The 21,966-nt window shown below is 47.2% G+C and overlaps 1 protein-coding gene across 2 annotated transcripts in view; it reads left to right on the top strand.

Moving 5' to 3' along the window:
• Positions 1 to 21,966, top strand: part of Reep1 (receptor accessory protein 1) — a 115,789-nt gene that overhangs the window by 37,784 nt on the left and 56,039 nt on the right. For both annotated transcript variants that reach the window (XM_052173915.1, XM_052173916.1), the window contains exon 2: positions 19,924 to 19,996. In XM_052173915.1, coding sequence (XP_052029875.1) covers positions 19,924 to 19,996 — 73 coding nt within the window. The remainder of the gene's footprint in view (positions 1 to 19,923; positions 19,997 to 21,966) is intronic.

Genomic DNA, 21,966 nt, shown 5'->3' on the forward strand with positions numbered 1-21,966 from the left:
AACACCAGCTTCGGTTACATTAGACTCTGTCTCATGAAAAGAGGAGAAGAAAAAAGAAAGAAAGAAAGAAAGCACTTCATATGGAGGTGGGTGAGATGGCTTCGCTGGTAAAAGCGCTTGCTGTCCAGGCCTGAGGACCTGAGCTGTCTGATCCTCAGAACCCATAGAAGAAGGAGACGGACAACTACCAGAAGTCATGCTCTGACTGCTACATACATGCTCACATTCACACAGACATCATACATATATAAATATATAGATATACATATTAATAATAATAATAAATATATACATAACGATTTAAAAATAAAAATAAACCTTAATCACATAGGCTGGAGGTAATTTTATACAATTAATTTAGTGCTCCTGTGTTTTGACTGTAGCTTGTTACATGAGGTCAGAGTAGAATTTTCCATATGTATATAAGCTTATAACTTTTGGAACACAGGTCGGTGTGCAGAGCCCGTAGAAGGCACTGGGTGACTGTTTCTTGGAAAAGTGAATGGGAATGAGGCCAAGGTTGCCCGACCACTTGGGGTCAGACCTGAACCTCGAACCAGAGTCCTGAAGCGCCAGTTGTGTTTTCCTGTGCCCCATCTCCTCTTCCTTTCCTGGGGACTTGCTTTCGGTGTTCTGACCGTCATACACGGCTTCTGAAATCACCATGCCCCACCAACCAACCAGCCAGTGCCTCAGTGGCTTGCCCTCCCCCACCACTGTCACTCCATGCTGTCTGCTGAGATGCGATGGTCTAGGGGTTTCTTCAGTTACACTGAGGGTATTGCCATGATACCCCAGCCTAGAAGAGGAAGTGGGGTCTTCCTGAAGGGGGGCACTGAAGTTTTGTCCTAACTGTAGCAAGGCCTTCTTGGGTTAAGCCCACACAACAAAAGGGTTTTGTGTGGCCCTGATGGTTGTTTTTGTTCTTTGAGAGGCAATCAGACTGGGCCTCAGGTGACCTCTGAGACCCTCACAGACCCTTTCTTGATAGAACATATCCAGAATCAATAAACCAGGGCACAGGCGACAGTGGTCCCCTCCCCACAACTGCCCAAACAAACAAACAGTACACACAATCACAAATCCAAATTGAAAATGTGTTTTCTTTCCTGCCCTGTCCCCTGGGGGAGAATCCATCTTGCTGACAGTGGCTGTCCTCGGTCTCTCAGCCAAGTAGAAGTCCTAAATCCTACAGGTAAAATGGCTTGGCCAGTCCACCAGTCTTACTCAACTAAGTGTCCCATGTCACACTTACTGGTGCCGTGCCGACCTTGGGGTCGCCCTCCTATGGTTTCCCCAAACCTTGCAACATTTCTGTTTTCAAGGTGTATTCTGGGATATTATCCCATATGCCCCTCCCACCTGTGTGGTGGGTACAGCCCATTTTGCATAGGAGTGACAATTAAGAGAGACTCTTCTTGGGTTCTGTCAAAGAACCTATGTCTAATTGGCATCCCAGTCCAGCCCAGCCCAGGCCTGAGGACCCCAGTTTCTCTGAAGTCATCCTTTGACAGAGCAGCCTGTGGTTCAGGACATCCACAGTTAGGATGGATGAAGCCCACACACCTCTTTGTTTCCTGCAAAGTGTGAAGGTTTCCATCTTGCTGTTGGTTCCTTGTGTGATATAGTAGTTTTTCTGCTGTCACTGTGATAAAAAAAAAATCATCTTTAGGGAAAAGGAGCTTATTTGGCTGCAATTCCACATTACACTCTTTTCCATCATTTCAGGGGAGAGGGGGAAGTCAAGGCAAGAGTACACACACACACAACACCATCCATGACCCCAAGTCCATGGCTTTAGGCTGAGTCTTACTTTATCAATTGCCATAATCAAGACAGCCATGGGCCATTGTAAATTGTGTCAAGTTGACAAAAATAACCACCACGATAATAAAGCATCTTTCACTTAGATTGTCCCTTATGCCCACCCATAACCATTGTTGTGATCATAAAAAGAGAAAGCGGCATAAGAATATGTTCTATGGGCATGTGGGGGAAGGGGGTGCCTCAGTGGGCCCCTGCCGAGGCATCCCTTGCCCCTGAGGGACCAGACACATGACAGTATAGTATAGAACAGAGTTTATTTAAAGCATGGGGAGGGGAGTTAAGAGGGTAGTAGAGGCAGAGAAAGGCAGAGAAGAGAGAGGAGAGAAGTAGAGGCCGGCCATGACCGTGTGGAGAGAGGGGGAGGGTAAAGGGGAGAGAGGAGAGCCCAAGAGGGTAAGAGAGAGAGAGAGAGAGAGAGAGAGAGAGAGAGAGAGAGAGAGAGAGAGAGAGAGAGAGAGAGAGAGAGAAGGAAGTAGGAGAGGAAGAGGATAAGAGGAAGAGGAGGGGCAAGAAGCCCCGTTTATAGTGGGCCAGACCTATCTGGCTGTTGCCAGGTAACTGTGGGGTGGAGTTTAGACAGAATCCTAACAACCACGACCTCTAAGGGGCTCACACATGGAAAGAATACACATTGCTGAATTCTGGAACAAATAAAACTCCTTAAATTTCCAAAGCGAACCTTTAAAAAATATATATTGCAAATAGACACATGCACTCTAGTGCCCAGCAAAGCAAAATTCTCAGTGCTTCCAGCATCCGCAGGGAGGCCTAGCAGTTGCAGCGCGGGCTCTCCACAGGTAGGGGTAATGAGGCTGAGGCTCCCCGGTTAAAGAACTAGGGGTGACAGGCTGGGGCACAGCAGCTATGGACATTTGATGCTGCCTGGACTGCAGCTCAAGGCAGAGCAGTTCTGAGTGCAGATGAGCCCGTGCAGACAGCTCCACTAACCTGCAAAACCAACTTCCAAATTAGATGTATTCATTTTATGTGTGAATGTTTTGTGTGCATGCAAGTGCACCACAAAACGTGCTTGATACCCATGAATGTCAGCAAAGGCCGTTGGATCTCCTGGGATGGAGGTACAGAGGTTGCGAGGCACAATGTGGGTGCCGGGACTCAAACCCAGGTCTTCTGCATAAGCAAAAAGTTCTCTTAGCTACCGAGCCATCTCTCTCCCCCAGCTCCAAAGTTAACTCTTTTTGATATCCTGCTTTGAACTTTTCTCTCCTTTGTAGTAACCTCATTACATCCATTCTTTACAAAACAAATGGAATGGTTGTTAAAGAGTAAGTCTCCCCTGTGGTACTTGAAGGAAAGGCTTTATTTTCTAAACAAAGCAAGCTGTCTATTGATTCTAGTGTAACCACCTCGGCAAGGTGCAGTATTTTCCTGTAAAGATTTGCTATTTTGAGCTGGAAAGATGGTCTAAGGTAAAAGCATTTGATACTCTTCCAAAGGACTGGAGTTGAAGTCCCAGCAGCCACCTGGTGGTTCACAATCACATGTACCCGCAGCTCCAGGGCATCTGACACCTTCCAGCCTCCACAGGCACCTGCACATGCTTACACACACACACACACACACACAAATGATAAGATGAACCTTTAAAACTGAATTGCTGTTCAAAGCATAGTATCTCTGATAGCCAGATACAGGGCTGCCTTATGAAGGCTGCATGAGGAGGTCCTCTTGCTCCAGCAGACCTCTGGAGGCCTGCGTTGCCACAGGAGTCGCCTGTGGTGTGTTCCCATCCCACTACACTGGCTGCCTGAGACTCCCCAACCTGGAGCACACGGAAGGAATCTTAACTTTGACCGAGGCTGTGTTTGCGTGCTAGCTCTTGGGAACTTGCTCGAAATTAAGATGCGTTGGGAAGTCACCTCAGATTTCCAGTTTTGTTTGCTGAAGGAAGCTGGCGGGTTTCCAGCTGGTTTTCTTTTCACGGGGGGTTGTGGTCTAATGAGAGCAGCATTCTGGCCGTGAGCCAAGCATCCCTCTTTCACAGGATCTTTGTCCTCCCGGGAGCAGGTGAGACGCAGTTTCAAGCCGGTGCGTAATTCACTCCCCTTAGTCCTTCCTCCATTCCAGGTCAGGCGACAGCACAGCTTGTGTTGGCTGCCTTCATAGGAAAGAGAAACAGAGCGGTGGCCTTCCCTTGAGAAGCCCACAGCCATGTTCTCAGGTGCTTTACACGAGAACCCCAAGTACCCCAAAGTCCCCAAGCACCTTACATTGATTAAGGAACTCAACTGAAGAGAGAGAGGAGAGAGAGAGAGAGAGAGAGAGAGAGAGAGAGAGAGCACAGGCTTAGTGGGTAAAGTGCGTGCCCTGCGAGCCTTGTGGTCTGGGTTTGATACAAGGGACCGACAGTGGAAGGAGAGAACTGACTCCCAAAAGTTGCCCTCTGGCATCTATATGTGCACTGTGACATATACGTCCCTGCCCCAAATCTCTCTTACACACACACACACACACACACACACACACACACACATATATATATGTATGTATGTATATATATTATATGTGTGTATATATGAATACATATATATGTGATTATATACATATATTTATGTGTATGTATATATGATTATATATAATTTTTAAAAATCAAATAAATATATAAGATGAGAGTAGGAACACGCTGGGCAGGGGGTATAGCTTGGTTTGTAGTCCTTGCCTAGAATGGTCAAGGCCCTGGGCTCTGTCCCCAGAACCACATAATGCAGTCTTAGCAGTAAATGCCTGAGCACCTGGGAGGTGGAGGCAGGAGGATCAGAAATTCAAGGCCATTCTTGGCTACATAAGGTGTTGGAGTCGAGCCAGCCTGGAATACAAGAGATCCCCGCTCAAAAAACATTTTTTCCTAGTTGAAACATGCCTCCCACATCTCTTTTTCTTCCTTTTCTTTTTTTATACTAGACATTGAGTCCAGGGCCTTGAACATGCCAAACATGTATTGTACTTCTAAGCCACACCCTGAGCCCCAACAGAAGTCTGTTTGCTGGGTAACGTCCAAATGGAACATAATATATAGGCATTTTTCCTTCTGAAAAACCAGAACCACTTAAAAATGTCTGTGTTGCTTCTGAGCTTGTACTGAAATGCCATTTCCCTGGTGGGACATAGGTTGTACAACCGCTCAGCAGAATGTTGCCCCTTGTGAGACCGGACATGGAAAAACTCTTTATACTTATCAGTCAGTCTTCTCCCACTGTGTGTACTGCTTGCATTTTGTTTGTTGTTTGCTTTCTGTGAATTTAGCAGTAGACAGTTTTGATAAGCCTTGCAAGTGGACTCCCTGGAAATCTACCTCTTCTGCTTGGCTCATTTCACTTAGTGTGATGTCCTCTTGGATGTAGCTTGTGTCTAAATTTCCTTCCATTTTCAGGCTGAATACATCAATACCTTCTATATATAGTCAAGTTTGCTTATTCATTTATCTGCTGGCGGGCGTTTGCTCTGCTTCCATTTCTTGGCTTTTGCGAGTTGCGTTGCCGTGAGCACAGGTGTGTGACTATCTCTGTGAGAACTATCTTTGGTGGCTCAGCTGCCTGCTACTTTGTTAACTTGGATGATGATGATGATGATGATGATGATGATGATGATGATGATGATGATGATTTTGAGAGGAAATTGCCATGTATCTCAGGCTGACCTCCAACTCATAGTCCTCCTGCCTCAGCTGCCTGAGCGATGGGCTTGCAGATGTGTACCGCCTGTTAACCGATGAGGAATTCAGCAATAGAACCCATCAAACTAGCCTCACTTAGTAATCTTTTCACATTTTGTCATAGGCTCATATGCATAAAGGACGCAGTCCCTGTATGTGATGGAGGAGATGGAAGGGACTGGATTCGTACATGGGCAGATGTGTCTGATCGATGAGTATGAACCTGCTGCAAGGGAAGCTGCAAAGTGATCCTAAAACTTGACCACTCTAAGTTCATAGGGTAAAAAACCTTTCCTACCTGGGCAGAGGGGTCCCTGTCCTGCTGGAGCCAGAAGAGCCAAACACTTTGTTGCTTACTTGTATTCAGAGTGTTCACCTCCCCTTCTGTCTGCCGAGAATGGCTTGGGAAGGAGGAGGAGCACATGGCGGGAGAAGTCCGCCAGCTGTCCAGTGAATGCTCACCACGCGCTTACAGTTGGTTACAACAGGTTTACAGCCAATTCCTAGTGGTCATGTGCTAACGGTTCACAAGTAGAACCTCTGCTGTCATCCATGATGGTTCCACTCTGGTCATCTCTCTGCCCTTCTGCAAGATCCCACTTGAATCCAACTTCTTGGGAAGCTACACTCTATTCTATTCTTTCTTAGTCTATTTACATGCAGGGCTTCATGAGCTAGATTTTCAGTGTACATGTGTGTGACTCTGTGTGTGTGTGTGTGTGATGCTACGTATGTGTGGTTGGTACCTGAGGAGGCCAGAAGAAGGCTATTTCCCCTAGAGCCAGAAGCAGACAGTCATGAGCCATTACACAGGTGCTGAGAACCACATTCAGGTCCTTTGGAAGAGCAGTAAATAAATGTTCTTAACCACTGCGCCATCTCTCCAGCCCCAGGCATAAAGTGTGTAAATGTGTTTTTTGGATTTTTTTTTTCCGAGACAGGGTTTCTCTGTGTAGCCCTGGCTGTCCTGGAACTCACTCTGTGGACCAGGCTGGCCTCAAACTCAGAAATCCGCCTGCCTCTGCCTCCCAAGTGCTGGGATTATAGGCGTGAGCCACCACTATGTGTATATGTGTTTTTTTAAGGCATTAATATTTATTGCTGTTTGTTTGTTTGTTTGGAGGCAGCACTAGATTTGAACCTAGAGCTCCACCCATGGTAAGCAGGTGCTCTACCACTGAGCTACATTGCCACCCCTAGGTCAGAAACCTTTGGTGAGCTGGGACCTGCTCCTGGACCCTGTGCTGCTGAGGCAACTGAAACTGAAGTTTCCTGCTTGTCTTCATTCTTTTACCTTTTGAAAAATGGGGTGTAATTTGTGCCTAGTGAAATGAATCTTGTTTTTTAATCTCACTGTACAGTTCCGTGAGCTTCCACAAATGCATAGTCATTTAGCTGCCATGCAATATAAAGGAAGAGAAGGCATTTGACTTCCTAAAGACAGCGTTAGCCCAGTCCGTTCCCAGGCTTTGGCACACTGTGTGATTTCCATCTCAGTGCCACATTAGAAATTGACCTGTACCACGTGGTCTCCTGAGTCAGCTTCCATGCTGCCTGGTATGTTTGCATTTCATCCACATTGCGTGTTGCCTGTCCGTGTCCAGCACTGGCAGGGCTGAGGTGGGGGAAGCTGGGCACTTAGAGCGCTCAGAGCCTAGGGATGGAGAGGCACTTGGGCCGTTACTCTAGGTCTTTAGATGTGTAGTTTGCCTCACTGCTCCCCAGCCCGAGACTCCGCTCTTCTTGAAGTACTGAATGGGATTAGAAGGAGCATTCTGAAGTCAAGCAGATTGTTTGAAGCCAGCTCACCCACTTAGCATCTGAATGACCTTGTGTTGACTGTGATAGAGTGAGGCCTGGCTTGTCTGATGGGTGAATGACTATGCGAGTGATGACTAACCTACTGAAGTCTTAGTTGCCTTCTGTGTTAGTAGCCCCTTCACATGACTGCTGTATCATTGTCTGGTGTCACCTGTAGGGGACATCCGTAAGGTTTGTCCTGTTCCGTGGCTGCCCTTAAAAGTCGGTCCTTCAGACTGGCTTGTGCACAGGGTGCAGACCTCAAAGGTCTGAGTACCTACTGGGTGTCATGCATATGCTATGAAGACCACTAGCAGAGCAGATAAATACTCAGGAAGGCCCGCAGATATCTGCAGGCTTGAAGCTCACAAGTCCAGTTCAGAGAGTTCCCTGAACTTTCTCCCTCCCCTTCTTTAATGATACAGAAAGGGATCCAATCAGTTCTTCCCTTTCCCCAAACCTATACCTAGTTGGGGGCTTTAGAAGAGGTCTTCTGGAGTAAGAACCACGGTCCTTTTAGCAGAGGGCCCCTTTCCTCCCAACCAGGAGTCATCTATGACTCTCATATCTGAGAAGGGAAATGGGCCGGGATCTAGGTAGCCATGTAGCTGTCACTTTAAAAGGATGTGTTCTTTTCTTCAAAATAGACTCAGGAGTGTGTGGTGACTTTTGTTGGTAATCCCAGCATTCAGGTGGCCAACATAGGAGCACTGCTGTGAATTCACAGCCAGCGTGGGCCATGTAATGAGCTCCAGACCAGTCTGGGCTGCAGCATGAGGCCCCGTATAAAACTAAACAAACAGAAACAGGACCGTTAGGACTCTCCGTGCTGACTTTCGTTAATTGGTTATTCATATAATTATCTGTTTGCTTGTTGTTTTCCCTACTAGGAGACCCTGGGCACATAGTAATTGCTTATTTTTTCTTTTCCATTTTTAAAAGCATTATGTATGTGTTTGCACAGGTGTGTGTGTTGCATGTGTGTGTCTCTGTGTGTGTGTCACTCGCACATGCAGTACATTCATGACACAGTGCTTATGTGAAGGTCAGAGGATATGTTGTGAAGACAGTTTGCTCCTTCCCCTGCTGTGTGCTGCCGGCTCCCTGGGCCCTGCGCTTCTAGCCCATCTCTCAGGAGGAAGTGCTGGGACTGTGCTCGCACACCGCCATATTCAGCATCGTCTGTGGGTTCCAGGGATGGAGCTCTGGTTGTCACGCTTATATGACAAGTACTTTTACCCACTGCACTGTTTCCCAATAAGTATTTGATTGTTGGATGAAAAGCATTTGTGGTTAAAAGAACTGTCATTTGAAGTTACTATTTCTGAGAGGAAATAGTAGAGCAAGAAACCAGCAATTGTGATTTGTTTGGGATATTAAGTCTTTTCCTGCGTCCTCCTCCTTTAGCTTACAGTGGCTTTTGTAGATCGTTGTTCTGGCCCATTGTCGCCATGGAAACGGATGCAAAACATTTAAGAGATTTGTTTCCAGTCTCTCGTAGCTAGTGACTGGTGGAGTGGATTCAAACTCAGGTCTGAGGTCCAAGCCTCGCCTCTTTCTATCCACAAACAAGTAAGCATTGTAAGAATAGAACTCCCTGCAATTTAGATTTCAAAACAAAAATGGAAAAAAAAAAAAGATTCAGAAACTTGAGCAGGAGTTGCGTGGGTTGGATTAGAGTTTAATGGCGCTAATTAAGAATTTATACAACTGTCGTTTCCTACTTACATCAGGCTTCTGGGTCTCCTGTTATCCTAAATTGGTTTGAGAACATTTCCATAATCCAATTTAAATGTGTGTTTTGGTTTTTTTTTCCTTTAGACACAATGCAATAAAACCCTCTGTTCTAAGAGAGGCTAGATAGGCTTTGGGGAGAAGAGTTCTGGATTTCAATGTTACAGGGCTGGGGAGGGTAGATGGGGAATGGAACCCCTGTAATATTAGCATCTTAGGGGTTGCCACCCAGATCAAAGGAGCAGATGGTAGAATATGGCATGTGACAGGGCTAGCCTAGGGAGACGTGTGTGTCCATCCGTCAGTGAAGATCTTCAGAGGCACTCGGGACAGTCTGGGAAGGAGGGCAGCTTGCAGGCTGGCAGAAGCACACGCCAAGGTGAACAAGGAGGACATGCCCTCTTTCTGCTCTGCCAAGACTGGCTCAGGCTGAGAAAGCAGCTCACTTGGGTGACCCTCCATGTGCTTGGGGTCTGTAGTCACACCACTGTGCAGTGCCAGGAAATGGATATTAAACACGGGGCTGAAGAAGACTTGTGCTAGACAGGATAGTTGGTAAAAGATAGCTGGCCACATTCTCTCTGATTTTTAAGATGTACGTGTGTGTGTGTGTGTGTGTGTGTGTGTGTGTGTGTGTGTGTGTGTCCCTGAGTCTGTGTGTGTCTGTGTGTGTCTATGTATGTGCCTAAGTATGTGTGCACCAGATAAATGCATGTGCAGGAGGAAGCCACAAGAGGATGTCAGATGCCCTCGAACTAGTTACAGATTGTCAACCCCAGTATGGGTGCTGGAGACCAAACCTCCACCCTGTTCAAGAGCAGCCAGTGCTCTTAACCAATGAGTAGCCAGTGCTCTTAACCAATGAGCAGCCAGTGCTCTTAACCAATGAGCAGCCAGTGCTCTTAACCAATGAGCAGCCAGTGCTCTTAACCAATGAGCAGCCAGTGCTCTTAACCAATGAGCAGCCAGTGCTCTTAACCAATGAGCAGCCAGTGCTCTTAACCAATGAGCAGCCAGTGCTCTTAACCAATGAGCTAGCTCTCCAGCCCACACTCTCCCTCCCTTACTTTTACTCCTTCCTTCGCTCAGGGACCGTTTGCAAGCACCAAGTAACACAGTGTCAGGAGGGTGGTGTATCATAGCGTGAGGAGACAGGCAGTGGACTCACACTGACCTGGGCTAGAGCTTGGTGCCCTGCCCAAGTGTGACACTAAATCATCTAAATTCACTAAATCTTAGTTTCTTCACCTGTCTTAAGAGAAAAACAGTAATAATACTTGACCTCATTGAAGGCTAGAAATTATGTTTATTGGTTAAGTTTACAGTTTCTCCTGTGTAGTAAACACACAACAAATGAATATCTGGAGACCAAGATACGCAGGGCGCAAGGCTGCCGTGATCCTCTTTCTCCCTCCAGCCTATTGGAAGTCCTTCATGGGTTCCTAGAACCCGGAGAGTTGGGACCGCAGCCACAGGCCCAGGTGGCTTCCTGTGCCATGGGAACCTGAAGCTCTATGTTCAGAGTGAAAAACTTCACCCAGCAGAAGCTTCCGGTGCTGCTCGTGAGTGGGGCGTTGCCTGTGGAGGTGTGGGAAAGGCCAGCATCCTGCCCTCCTCATGCATCTGAGACTCAGGACTCAGCGTGCCTTAGAGGTGCGTCATGATTGTTGTGAGTCTTCGCTTTGTTACACCTGGGCTCTCTGATTATCTCAGCATGGAGGCTGATATCGAGTCAGCTTTCTCCATTTGTGGAGGTGTACATACACAGCTCACTAATGAGTACGAATTCCACCCAAAGCTTCTGTATTTGTTTTTAGTTTTTAGATAGAAAACCAATGGATTTCTCTTGCTCTCTTTCCCCAAACCCTACGTCCTTCCTGTTGCCCCCACAGAGTAGAACCCATTCCTCTTCCATGTCCCATTCTGCTGTCTTCTTTTCCCACTCTCCAATCCTCCCTCACGACCTTTTTCCTCTCGTATCACCTTTCTATTTAGTTTCATTACTTAGGCCAACTTAGACACACACACAGTCCAAGATTAAAAGTCCAAGATTCAGGCTGAGGAGATGTTTCAATCTGTTATTCACTGTGCAGCCATTAGTACGGAAGTTTCTAAAATACTAAAAATAAAACCGCCATATGACCCATCTAGCCACTCCTGGACACATACTCAAAGGAAAAAGTTTTATCACAAGATACTATCACATCCTTGTTGGACGCTGAACAGTTCACCACAGCTGGAAATGGAGCCAGCCTAACTGCCCACCAACAGAGGAATAGATAAAGAAAATGTGGCCCATGTGTGTAATGGAACTTTACTCTGTCATTAATTAAAATGAAATATTGACATTTGCAACTTTTGTGTTGGTAAGTGTCTGATTTATGGAGCCAAGTTAGTAAATGCACCCACCCTTCTTGGTGAGAGTTTTTTTTGGGGGTTTGTTTGTTTGTTTGTTTGTTTTTACTGAGAACTTGAATCTGAGTTTTACAAGCCCATACAGTTGAATAAACACCACCACAGCCAAGGTCCCCAAAGCTCCTCACATGCCTTTGAGGCTGTCCTTTCTGGCCTGAGATCATGCAATTGTGTTTGCTCTTATAATGTTTCACTCTCAGAAGAGGATGCAAATGGGATTATATAACACATTGCCTTTTGAGTTTGCTTTTGTTTCCGTAATGCACTTCATAATGCACTTCATAATCCAAATGTTCTTTATTGCAATGAGGCAAGTGGTTCTGAGATTGGTCTGGTAAATCAACAGCATTCCTACATACCACTAATAACCAATAAGAGATCTAACTAAAAAGATAACTGTATTGGGTCTTCAAGATAGTTCAGCGAGTAAAGATGCTTGCTGCCTAGAAAGTTTGATCCCCCAGTATCCACTGAGGAGATGAAGAGAGCCACCTCTGAGAATTGTTCTTTGATCTCCATAAGTAGTCTATGGCAGGGTATACATGTACCATATACACACATACCATATACACATACCACACACACATACACATAGACACAAATATACACATGCACATATACATATGCATGTATGTGTGCACCCCCCCAACACACACACACACACACATACAGTTCTTAGAAGTAGAGGCAGGAGAATCAGGAATTAGTTTCTAGGCCAGTCTGGGTTATGTGAGACCTTGTCTCAAACAAACAAACAAGCAAACAAACAAACAAATAGATGTATGCTTATATAAAAAAACAAAAAGTTGGGCTGGGATGGAGAGAGTTAACAATGGCTGCTCTTCCAGAGGACCTGGGTTCAGTTGCCAGCACTTGCACGGCAGCTTACAACTGTTTGACTGGAGTTCCAGGGACACTCTCAAGCAGACATATGTGCAGGCAAAACACCAATCAATGTTCATAAAATAAAAATAAATAAATACTTAAAAAAGAAATAAAGAAAAACAAAGAGCCAAGAATAACCAGGAAAATTTTAAGACGATCAGGATTTACTCTAAAGCTTTGTTTATCAAGTTCATGTTTATCAAGTTAGTATTAAGATACCACGTTAGCAGAATAAACTACAGAGCTGAAAAATAATACTCTAACATTTCAGAACCTTTACATTTCACAGGGTAGTGCTATATAACAATGGGAAAGGGTTCAGCAAATATGCTGGAGACAATTGGTATCCAAGCAAAACATTGGAATTTTCTGCTTGGATCCCAATTCAATAACATTGAATCTCCAATTCATGTCACATAGAAAATAAATTCCAGATGAGTTAAAAATCTAGTAGTAGAAAAAAACAAGCTCTAAAAGATTTGTGTGTGCACAGGTTGCATGTTTGTGTGTGCATGTGTTTGTATGTTTTCATGTTTACACATACTCATGTGTGCACATATGTTTGCATGTGTGTGTGCAGTTGCATGTGGGTATCCACATGTGTGCATGCATGTGGTGCCCAGAAGTCTTCCTCTGACCCTCTCTGTCTGATTTTTTGACATGGCCTCTCACTGAATCGGGAGCTTTTCTGATCCAGCTGTCCTCAGGCCTCTGCCTCTTTAGCAATTGAATTACAGGTCACACTGCCACAGCCAGCTTTAAATTTTTTAAAGTTCTTTTTATTATGCATTGGTGTGATGTGCGAAACATACATGTGAGTTCAAGTGCCAGTGGATGCATCGGGTCCTCTAGAGCGACAGTTATGGGCAGCTGTGAGCTGCCTGATCTGGGTCTGGGAATTGAACTCTGGGCTGCTGCAAGATCTATAAAAAATCATAACTGTCAAGCCAACTCCCCGGCCCGATGTCCAGCTTTTGATATGGTGCTGGGGAACCAAACTCAGGCCCTTGTCTTGTATAGCAAGCATTTTACCAAATTCGTCCAGCCTTTTAAAGTTTAAAACTTTTATAAGAAAAGGTGTAACAAGCCTTCTTAAAAAATATACCAAAACAAGTTATCAAAGAGCAGAGTACTTGTCCATCTAAAACGCCCAACTCGTGGACAACAAAACACATTGCAGGCCAAGTTTCTAGAGTTGATGTTAGGGAAGGCATTTGCAGTACATATGCCCAAGGAAAGACCTATAAACATAATTCAGAATTCCTTAAAAATCACTAGAAAGGTAACTTTATAGAGAGCTCTGAGCAAGTCAGCTAAGCAGCTCCCTTGGGCGATAGATAGTCTTAAACAGTTGATGAACATGTCCTTGAGGAAATGCCAACAAGGACACCATTTCACATTCATCAAACTGGCAGAAGCTTCAGTCCGATGATATCATTCGGACAAGAATGGGGAGCATTAGAGCACTCACACTTGCAGGAAGAGGTAGAAACTGGTACGACACAGCCAAGTGGCTCCATGTCACATAGTGGAAGATGCTGCGCACGGTTACACAATGTCCACATCTGTTAAGGTGTGGCGATGAAAGGCATTGTTTGCTGAGGGTTCGGTCCCCAGCTAGTGCATGCAATGATGGAAAGGTGAAGGGTTGCGAAGGCTCTGACTAGTTGGTGAGCTAATCCAATGTTGGATTCATAACTCCTTGCATCGTTGGGAGGCAATGGGAACTTTTATGGAGAAACCTAGTTGGAACAGGTAAGTCAAGGTGAAGATGATCCTGAGATTCATCCCCTGTTCTGGGCTTCTCCACGGTTCCCTCTACTTCCTGGATGCCACCAGGTAGGAGGATCATGGCTTTGAGATCAGCTTAGACTATACAGCTAGACCCTGTTTCAAAAATCTAAGGATTTCTGAGGGCTGAAGCCATGGCTCAGCTATTAAAAGAACTTACTGCTCTCGCAGAAGACCAGAGTCTAGTTCCCAACACCTACACAGTGACTCACAACCATTCATAACTCTAGTTCCAACAGATCGGACTCCTTCTTCTGACATCTACGGGTACCAGTCACACATGCACACATGCAGACTCATACAAATAATATAAAAATAAGTAAATCCCTAAAGAATAAAACCAAAAGCTAATAAATATGTCACATCTCTATGACACATCTCTTCCAAGATTCATGGACCATAGAAGTGGGAGGGAGACTGTAAGAGATTGGGAGGATTGCAGCAAAACAATATCCTGGACATGTCTAGACAGCTTCACTCCTGAACTCAAAGCAGCTGTGGTCTCCTGTGAAAGGCTGGCATAGGATCAAGCCAGTCAGCATTCCAACACGGAGTGGTAAGGGACTCATGACCCCCACCCACAGTCGAGAGCTATTGACAGTTTGTGCTCTTAAAAGAGGGAGGTTTGGTCCTTATTAGGTAGACAGAGCTTCAGTGGATGAACCCAAACCCAGGAGTGTGTGGACAGCACAAAATTGGACGGGTTATTAAAAACAAAAGCACATGAAGTTGGGAAGGGGTAGGGACAAGCAGGTGGATTCTTTCATTATAAAATATGGCCTGTGCATATAGAAAAGTCTAAGAACCTGAGAACCGTAGAAGCTGAGCATGGTGTCACACATCTGTCATCCCAGCCCTTGAGAAGTGGAGGCAGGAGGAGCAGGGGTTCAAGGCCAGCCTGGGCTACACAAGACTCTATATTAAGGGAAGGATTTTTAAAAAGAGAATCAAGGCTGAGGATTTAGCCCAGTGGGTAGAGAGGTCAAATAGCGTTCCTGAATCCCCGAGTTCATCCCAGCACCACATAACCAGTCAGAATGCAGGCCAGTACTCCCAGTACTCAGGAGGTAAGATACACAAAGATCGGGAGACTGGGGTCATTCTTAGCTACAGAGTGAATCTGAGTGTAGCCAAGTGTTGGCCTTGGCTACAATACAACTAGAATATGGAGCCGCTTCTGAGGGAAGAGTGAGCAGGTTGCACTGAAGTGGCTCTTTGGGGAGGGATTTTAAAGGATTATGGGATTCTGTTAAGGAAAAGGAAACACTCCTGGGGTTGATTGGTGGCACTAAAGATTCTGGCAGCAGGAAGAACTGAGGATTGCAGGCCACCCAGGCCACCTGGCTTATCAGCTTCTCAGGAAAGAGCCAGAGACTGGCTGTGAGGCTGGGGATCCAGCTGTGTGGAGTCTTTGAAAGATGGCCTTCTAAGATGGCCTGAGCAGACCTGAAACTCTGGGGCTGTGTGCAACTCATCGGTAGAGCCCATGGCTGGCAGGCGCAAGGCCCAGGTTTGTCCCCTGGCATTCTCCCCGGCTTAAATCTCCTCAGAATAGTTTATTTTTGGTTTAAAGAGAAGCAAATGCCAAACCCCTCGTGCATGGACCTGCTTTGCTCCTTGAGAACTAGCCCTGTCGACCCAGTCTCTTCCCTGGGGAGGTGAAATGCTAAGTGCTCTTGAGTTTGCAGAGATTCAGATGTAAATGTTTCTGTGGAGGAACTTTCTGTCGGTAAACTGGTCTCAGACAGGGAGTGTTAGTTACAAGTTCATGTCTGGAGGGACCCACTGATGGAGCCCAAGGCCTTCCTGGCTAGGTACCTCTTGAGTTTTTCAGCTTTGGCCGCATCACTGGAGTTCACAGAGGTACCAGTCAACAGGCCCCTGGATCCATCTTCCACTGTTTATGTGCCGCCTCAGAACAAGGGTGGAAACCAGCCTGGCAGACATGGATAATAACTGTGGCATCTGTGCCCAAGGAGCCGCGTGTTTCTCTCTGCAGAATTGCTGGCGTTATGCCTGAGGCCCTGCTGATTCAGCATGGTGCTGTCTGGTATACACCTCATTGCCGAGACCGCGTGCAAGGTCACAGGTGTCCCCTGGAAGATGCTGACTTTGATGTCTCCACTATCTAAAACTTCACATGCCAGGAATAGGGACATAGTCACAAATAAAGGCCAGGCTCTGGAATGTCCCATCTTGTGAGAGAGACAGATCTTAGGGAGACTGCCCAAGTCTTTTGGATAAGGATGAGGAAGAGAAACTCCAGGTAGCTGTGACAGTGTAGGCAGGACAGGGAGAGGACCCTGATCTCAGGGACAGGGACAAGGCCGAGAAAGGCTTCATCTGGGAAGGAAGTACTCTCTGATTCCCAAGAATGTTTGGGAGTGAGACAGATAAGAAAGGACAAAGTAGTTGGGGAGCCCTCCTCCACAGGGTCAGCTGTACCTGAACCTGGGCCCTCAGGCAGACCACACACTCCTTGGCCCACCTTTTTTTAAAAGTCACATTTATTTACTTATTTAGTGTGTGGGGTGGGTGGGCATACGGGAGGGCGTCACGGTGCACGTATAGAAGTCAGGGGACAGGGAAGAGTCGGTTTTCTCCTTCCACCCCTTGTTTCCCTGGGATCAAACTCAGGTCATTGGGCCTGGGGCTGCCTCACCTGCCCCGTTTGGTGCTCTGAGACAGGGTCTTGCTATGTAGCTCTGGCTGGCTTGAGACACACTCTGTAATCCAGGCTGACTTCTACCTTGCTGTAATCATTCTGTCTTTGTCTCTAAGTACTAGAAGTACAATCATTACCCACTAAGCCCAGCATCATCACCATGCCCAGCATCATCACCATGCCCAGCATCAGCACTATACCCAGTATCAGCACCATACCCAGCATCAGCACCATGCCCAGAATCAGCACCATGCCCAGCATCAGCCCCATGCCCAGCATCAGCACCATACCCAGCATCATCACCATGCCCACCATCAGTACTATTGCCAGTATCAGCACCATACCCAGTATCAGCACCATGCCTAGCATCAGCACCATGCCCAGCATCAGCACCATGCCCAGCATCAGCACCATGCCCAGCATCAGCACCATACCCAGCATCATCACCATGCCCAGCATCAGTACTATTGCCAGTATCAGCACCATACCCAGTATCAGCACCATGCCTAGCATCAGCACCATACCCAGCATCAGCACCATACCCAGCATCAGCACCATACCCAGCATCAGCCCCATGCCCAGCATCAGCACCATGCCCAGCATCAGCACCATGCCCAGCATCAGCACCATACCCAGCATCAGCACCATACCCAGCATCAGCCCCATGCCCAGCATCAGCACCATACCCAGCATCAGTACTATGCCCAGCATCAGCACAGTGCCCAGCATCAGCACCATACCCAGCATCAGCCCCATGCCCAGCATCATCACCATGCCCAGCACCAGCACCATGCCCAGCACCAGCACAGTGCCCAGTATCAGCACCATGCCCAGCACCAGCACCATACCCAGCATCAGCACCATGCCCAGCATCAACACCAGGCCCAGCATCAGCACCATGCCCAGCACCAGCACCATACCCAGCATCAGCACCATGCCCAGCATCAGCACCATACCCAGCATCAGCACCATACCCAGCATCAGCACCATACCCAGCATCAGCACCATGCCCAGTATCAGCACCATGCCCAGTATCAGCACCATGCCCAGCATCAGCACCATACCCAGCATCAGCACCATGCCCAGCATCAGCACCATACCCAGCATCAGCACCATACCCAGCATCAGCACCATGCCCAGCATCAGCACCATGCCCAGCATCAGCACCATACCCAGCATCAGCACCATACCCAGCATCAGCACCATACCCAGCATCAGCACCACACCCAGCATTGTCTTCCTCTTAAATTCCCTCACTCCCTTTGCCATCCTTACTCCTCCTCTCCTTCCAGCCCACTTTCATCCCCTTTTCTTGCTTATCTGACTTATGCCTCTCACTCAGCCAATGGTGACAGGAAATCAGGCTTGGAAGAGGCCAGACTCTGGATCCAGCCCCTGCTTTACAACCCTTCCTTAATGATTATGAGACCTTGGGCAAGCGAGTGGCCAGCCTCTCTGAGCACTGGGGCCCTATGTACATGAGGGGTTTCTTTGGCCAGAGACGTCTAAGATATATACGGCTTGTAAAGTACTTGAAGCAGGCATTTGTACACACACACACACACACACACACACACACACACACACACCTTTCTACTATGTCAGATATGAGCTGGTTCTGTTATTTTCCATAGACATTGGTGTCCCCAGCCACTGTGCTCCTGGTAAAGCTGTCCCCTGCTTGGTTAATTGCATCTCTTCTCTGTGTGACTTTAAATGCCTAATGGGTATTAACTTTGGATATTCTCAGCATGGTATCTTTAATAACAGGAATGGATCACCAAATTCTGTCTGAGGTTGCCAGATCCTTTAAAATCTGAGACTGTGTAGCTCTTGTACGCAGTCAGTTTGCACTTGCAAGTGGCTTTGTCATTTGAGCAAAAGTTTGAAGCCCCTCTAGGTCTGACATTCTGTTTGTTCATTTAAAAATACCTATCAGGCTGTGTGTGTTGGTGCCACCTTGAATCCCAGAACTCAGGAGGCATTAGCAGCCAGAACTCTGTGAGTTTGAGGCCATCCTAGTCTACATAAGCCAATCAGAACTACAAAGCAAGACCCTGTCTCAAAAACATAACTATATATTGGGCTGGCGAAATGGCTCAGTGTGTGAAGGTGCTTGCTGCCAAGCCTGATGCCCTGAGTTCAATCCCTGGGACTCACATTGTGGAAGAAAAATACTGACCCCCATGAGTTGTCCTCTGACTTCCAATTGTGTGTCATGGTGCCCATTGAATGCAAGTGAATACATTTTTAAAACACCGTTCTCAGGCCTAGAGTCACATGCCTGCAACCCCAGTGCTCAGGAGGCCGAGCCAAGGAGATCTTCAGGTTGTGGTCCACCTAGACCAAATAATGAGGCCTGTGCTCAGCCCTCAGGGCAGTTATAGTTCACTGGTGAGATGGCTATCCAAGTACCACATAAAAGAACACACTGATAATATGGACATGATGCTGAGAAAGTTTGTTGGGAAGGGTTGAGCTAGTCTGTGGAGTCAGAGGGGTGTCCAGGAACTGACGTAGTAGTTGTGATCTGATGAATGAATAGGTATTAATCTAAAAACGAAAAAGACAGGGAAGATTCCAGAAGAAAGCAGCATTGACACAGGTAAGGTGTGAAGAACAGGGGCAGGTAGCACTTCCCCTGCAGATGGACCTCAGATGCAGGCCTGAGAGCTAACGACTCCGACCCTGGCGTAATATTCACTTGCATCTTAGGAGCATGGAGAAGTGAAGTCAGCGTGGCGGTGTGCTGACTGGAGGACGGGGGACCTGATTAGATCTGTGAATATCAGAGCTTATGCTGGCTGCCGGATGCTGAGGGCAAATCCAGTGATTGTACGAGAGGAAGCTATCCTTCCACAGCCTTGACTGTTCAGCTGGGCTGTCACCTCCCATCTTGACCTCCATAACTCCTAGTCGGCCTTCCATGTTGCCCAAACCAAGATAGAAGGAAGTGTGTGGGTGACTGTCTCAGGAGGAGGTGTTTCTAGGAATGATGTAGCAGTGAAGAGGAAACCTTCAGGGGATTCATTTCCCCGACTCGAATGGTTCCTGGAAGTGATGATGTAGGACTTCCATCAAGCAGGATGGGTGAAAATCACGTCTCTTTCTCTCCTCTGTCTCGTCTCTGCAGGCTCATATTTGGCACCCTTTATCCTGCATATTATTCATACAAGGCTGTGAAGTCCAAGGACATTAAGGAATATGTAAGTGAAGCCTCTCTCTCACTGGGGTGGTGGCTGAGTGTGAATGGTGGAGGGACACACCCCTTAGTCTAGGTCTGTGGCAGGAGGGAACCCATCACCCTCCTCAGGTGACTTCTCAGGAGTCCCGTCCCCATCCAAAGCTGTCCCCTGTCTGGACCCTAAGTATTAAAGTAAGGAAAGCTAAGAAGTATGAGGGGAAACTGATCCTGGGCCTAGGGGCCGAGTGCCACAGGTGACTTCATCTCCTCCCCTGAGGAAATGCAGACCACAGACCACCTTCTGCCACTGAGAGAAGGGACACGGGTTTGAGAGGCCTGCTGACCTGGGTCATGTCCTGGCTCACCGGTTCTGACCCCCTTCCAGTCAGTCTTCCAACACCAGCTTAAGCCGGGCTGGTGTGTAAGCTCTGTGAGGATGGACGTGTTTGTAATCATCTCTCTGCAGTACTCTGCACAGAGCTGAGCCCATGGAGGTGTAAAGGTAAAATCTTTTACAAGTAGGATTTAATTAATTCAGAGCTGGCTCAAAAGTCATTATTTTCACGGGTTTCCCAAAAAGTCTTTATGATGAACACCTCCAGCTCAACTGCAACCACAGCCCAGCCCCCCTTCTCCCAGTTTCCCAGAACTGCTTGCTTCAGCTGCCTCTAACAGGGGACCCAAAGCGGGCAACTTCTGAGGCCCAGCCCTGGTATGTGTGAGGACAGCTCTGTGCGCATGCTATAAATAGCCAAAAAGTTGCAAACACAGAGGCTCCTGGTTCTCAACTGACACAGCCCAGGCTAGAGCAATAGGCAGCTTCTTCTCCCAGCCCCCTCCTCCTGGCCCTCCCCACCTGTGGCACTAGCAGCTGTGCCTGGGAGGGGGGCCTTCCTGGGGTCTCTGTAATTCAAGGCCTGTAATTCAGAGCCTGCTCTCAGCCAGCTGGGAGAGATCAAACCCTGGTAAACTGTTCTGTGCTGACTAAACTCTCAGGAGCCTGGTGTATGGCCAGGATGGCAACTCATTCATTTAGAGCGAGCCCTGACTGACGAGGAGAACAGCTGTTTGTGTTGGCTGGGCTACGATTAGAAGGTTCCTGGGAGCTGAGTAGTACCAGGGGAGACTTGCTCTTTCCTCTCCCTCCCCCTTTCCTCTCTCCCCCTCCCCCTCTCCCCCTTTCCCTTTGTTCCTCTTTCCCCCTCCCCTCTCCTCTCTCTCTCTCTCTCTCTCTCTCTCTCTCTCTCTCACACACACACACACACACACACTGTCACATATGTTCAATGTCCCAGCACTCACACCGTCTACATGTCTCCTTCTTGTGGTCTGTTTGATTTTATTTCTGTGATGAGATGCTCTGACGAGGGGCTGGAGAGATGGTTCAGTGGTCAGAGCACTTGCTGTTTTTCCAGAGGACCTGGGTCCAGTTCCCAGCAACTGGGTCGAGTGGCTCACAACACCTATTACTCCAGTTCTAGGTCATCTGATGACTTTTTCTGCTCTCTGAAATCACCTAAACACACATTGTTACACACACACACACACACACACACACACACATACATGAAGAATGAGAGAATGAGCAAGAGACAGAGACAGAGAAAGGAATTAACAAAGTAAAAAGAAATCTTAAAACTAAATAAGAAAACACTTTGACCAAAGGCAACTTTGGGGAGGAAAGAATTTGGCCTATACTTCTAGATGCCTGTCTATCACTGAGAGAAGCACGGGCAGGAACTCAAGCAGGATCTTAAAGGCTGCTTGCCAGTCATCCAGCAGTGGAAGTATAGCAGAGCCACGGAGAACACTTGGGCTCAGGAGCAGCTAACTTCCTTACACAGTCCAGTACCTCCTGCCCAGGGACTGGTGCTGCCCACAGTGGGCTGGGCCCTCCTATATCAATTAACAATCAAGACAGTCTCTCATAGGCTGGCCACGGGCCAATTTGATCTAAGGAATTACTTTTCTTTTTCTTTCTTTTTTATTCTT

Source organism: Apodemus sylvaticus, chromosome 2, assembly GCF_947179515.1.
Source record: "Apodemus sylvaticus chromosome 2, mApoSyl1.1, whole genome shotgun sequence".
NCBI classification, from domain to species: Eukaryota; Metazoa; Chordata; class Mammalia; order Rodentia; family Muridae; genus Apodemus; species Apodemus sylvaticus.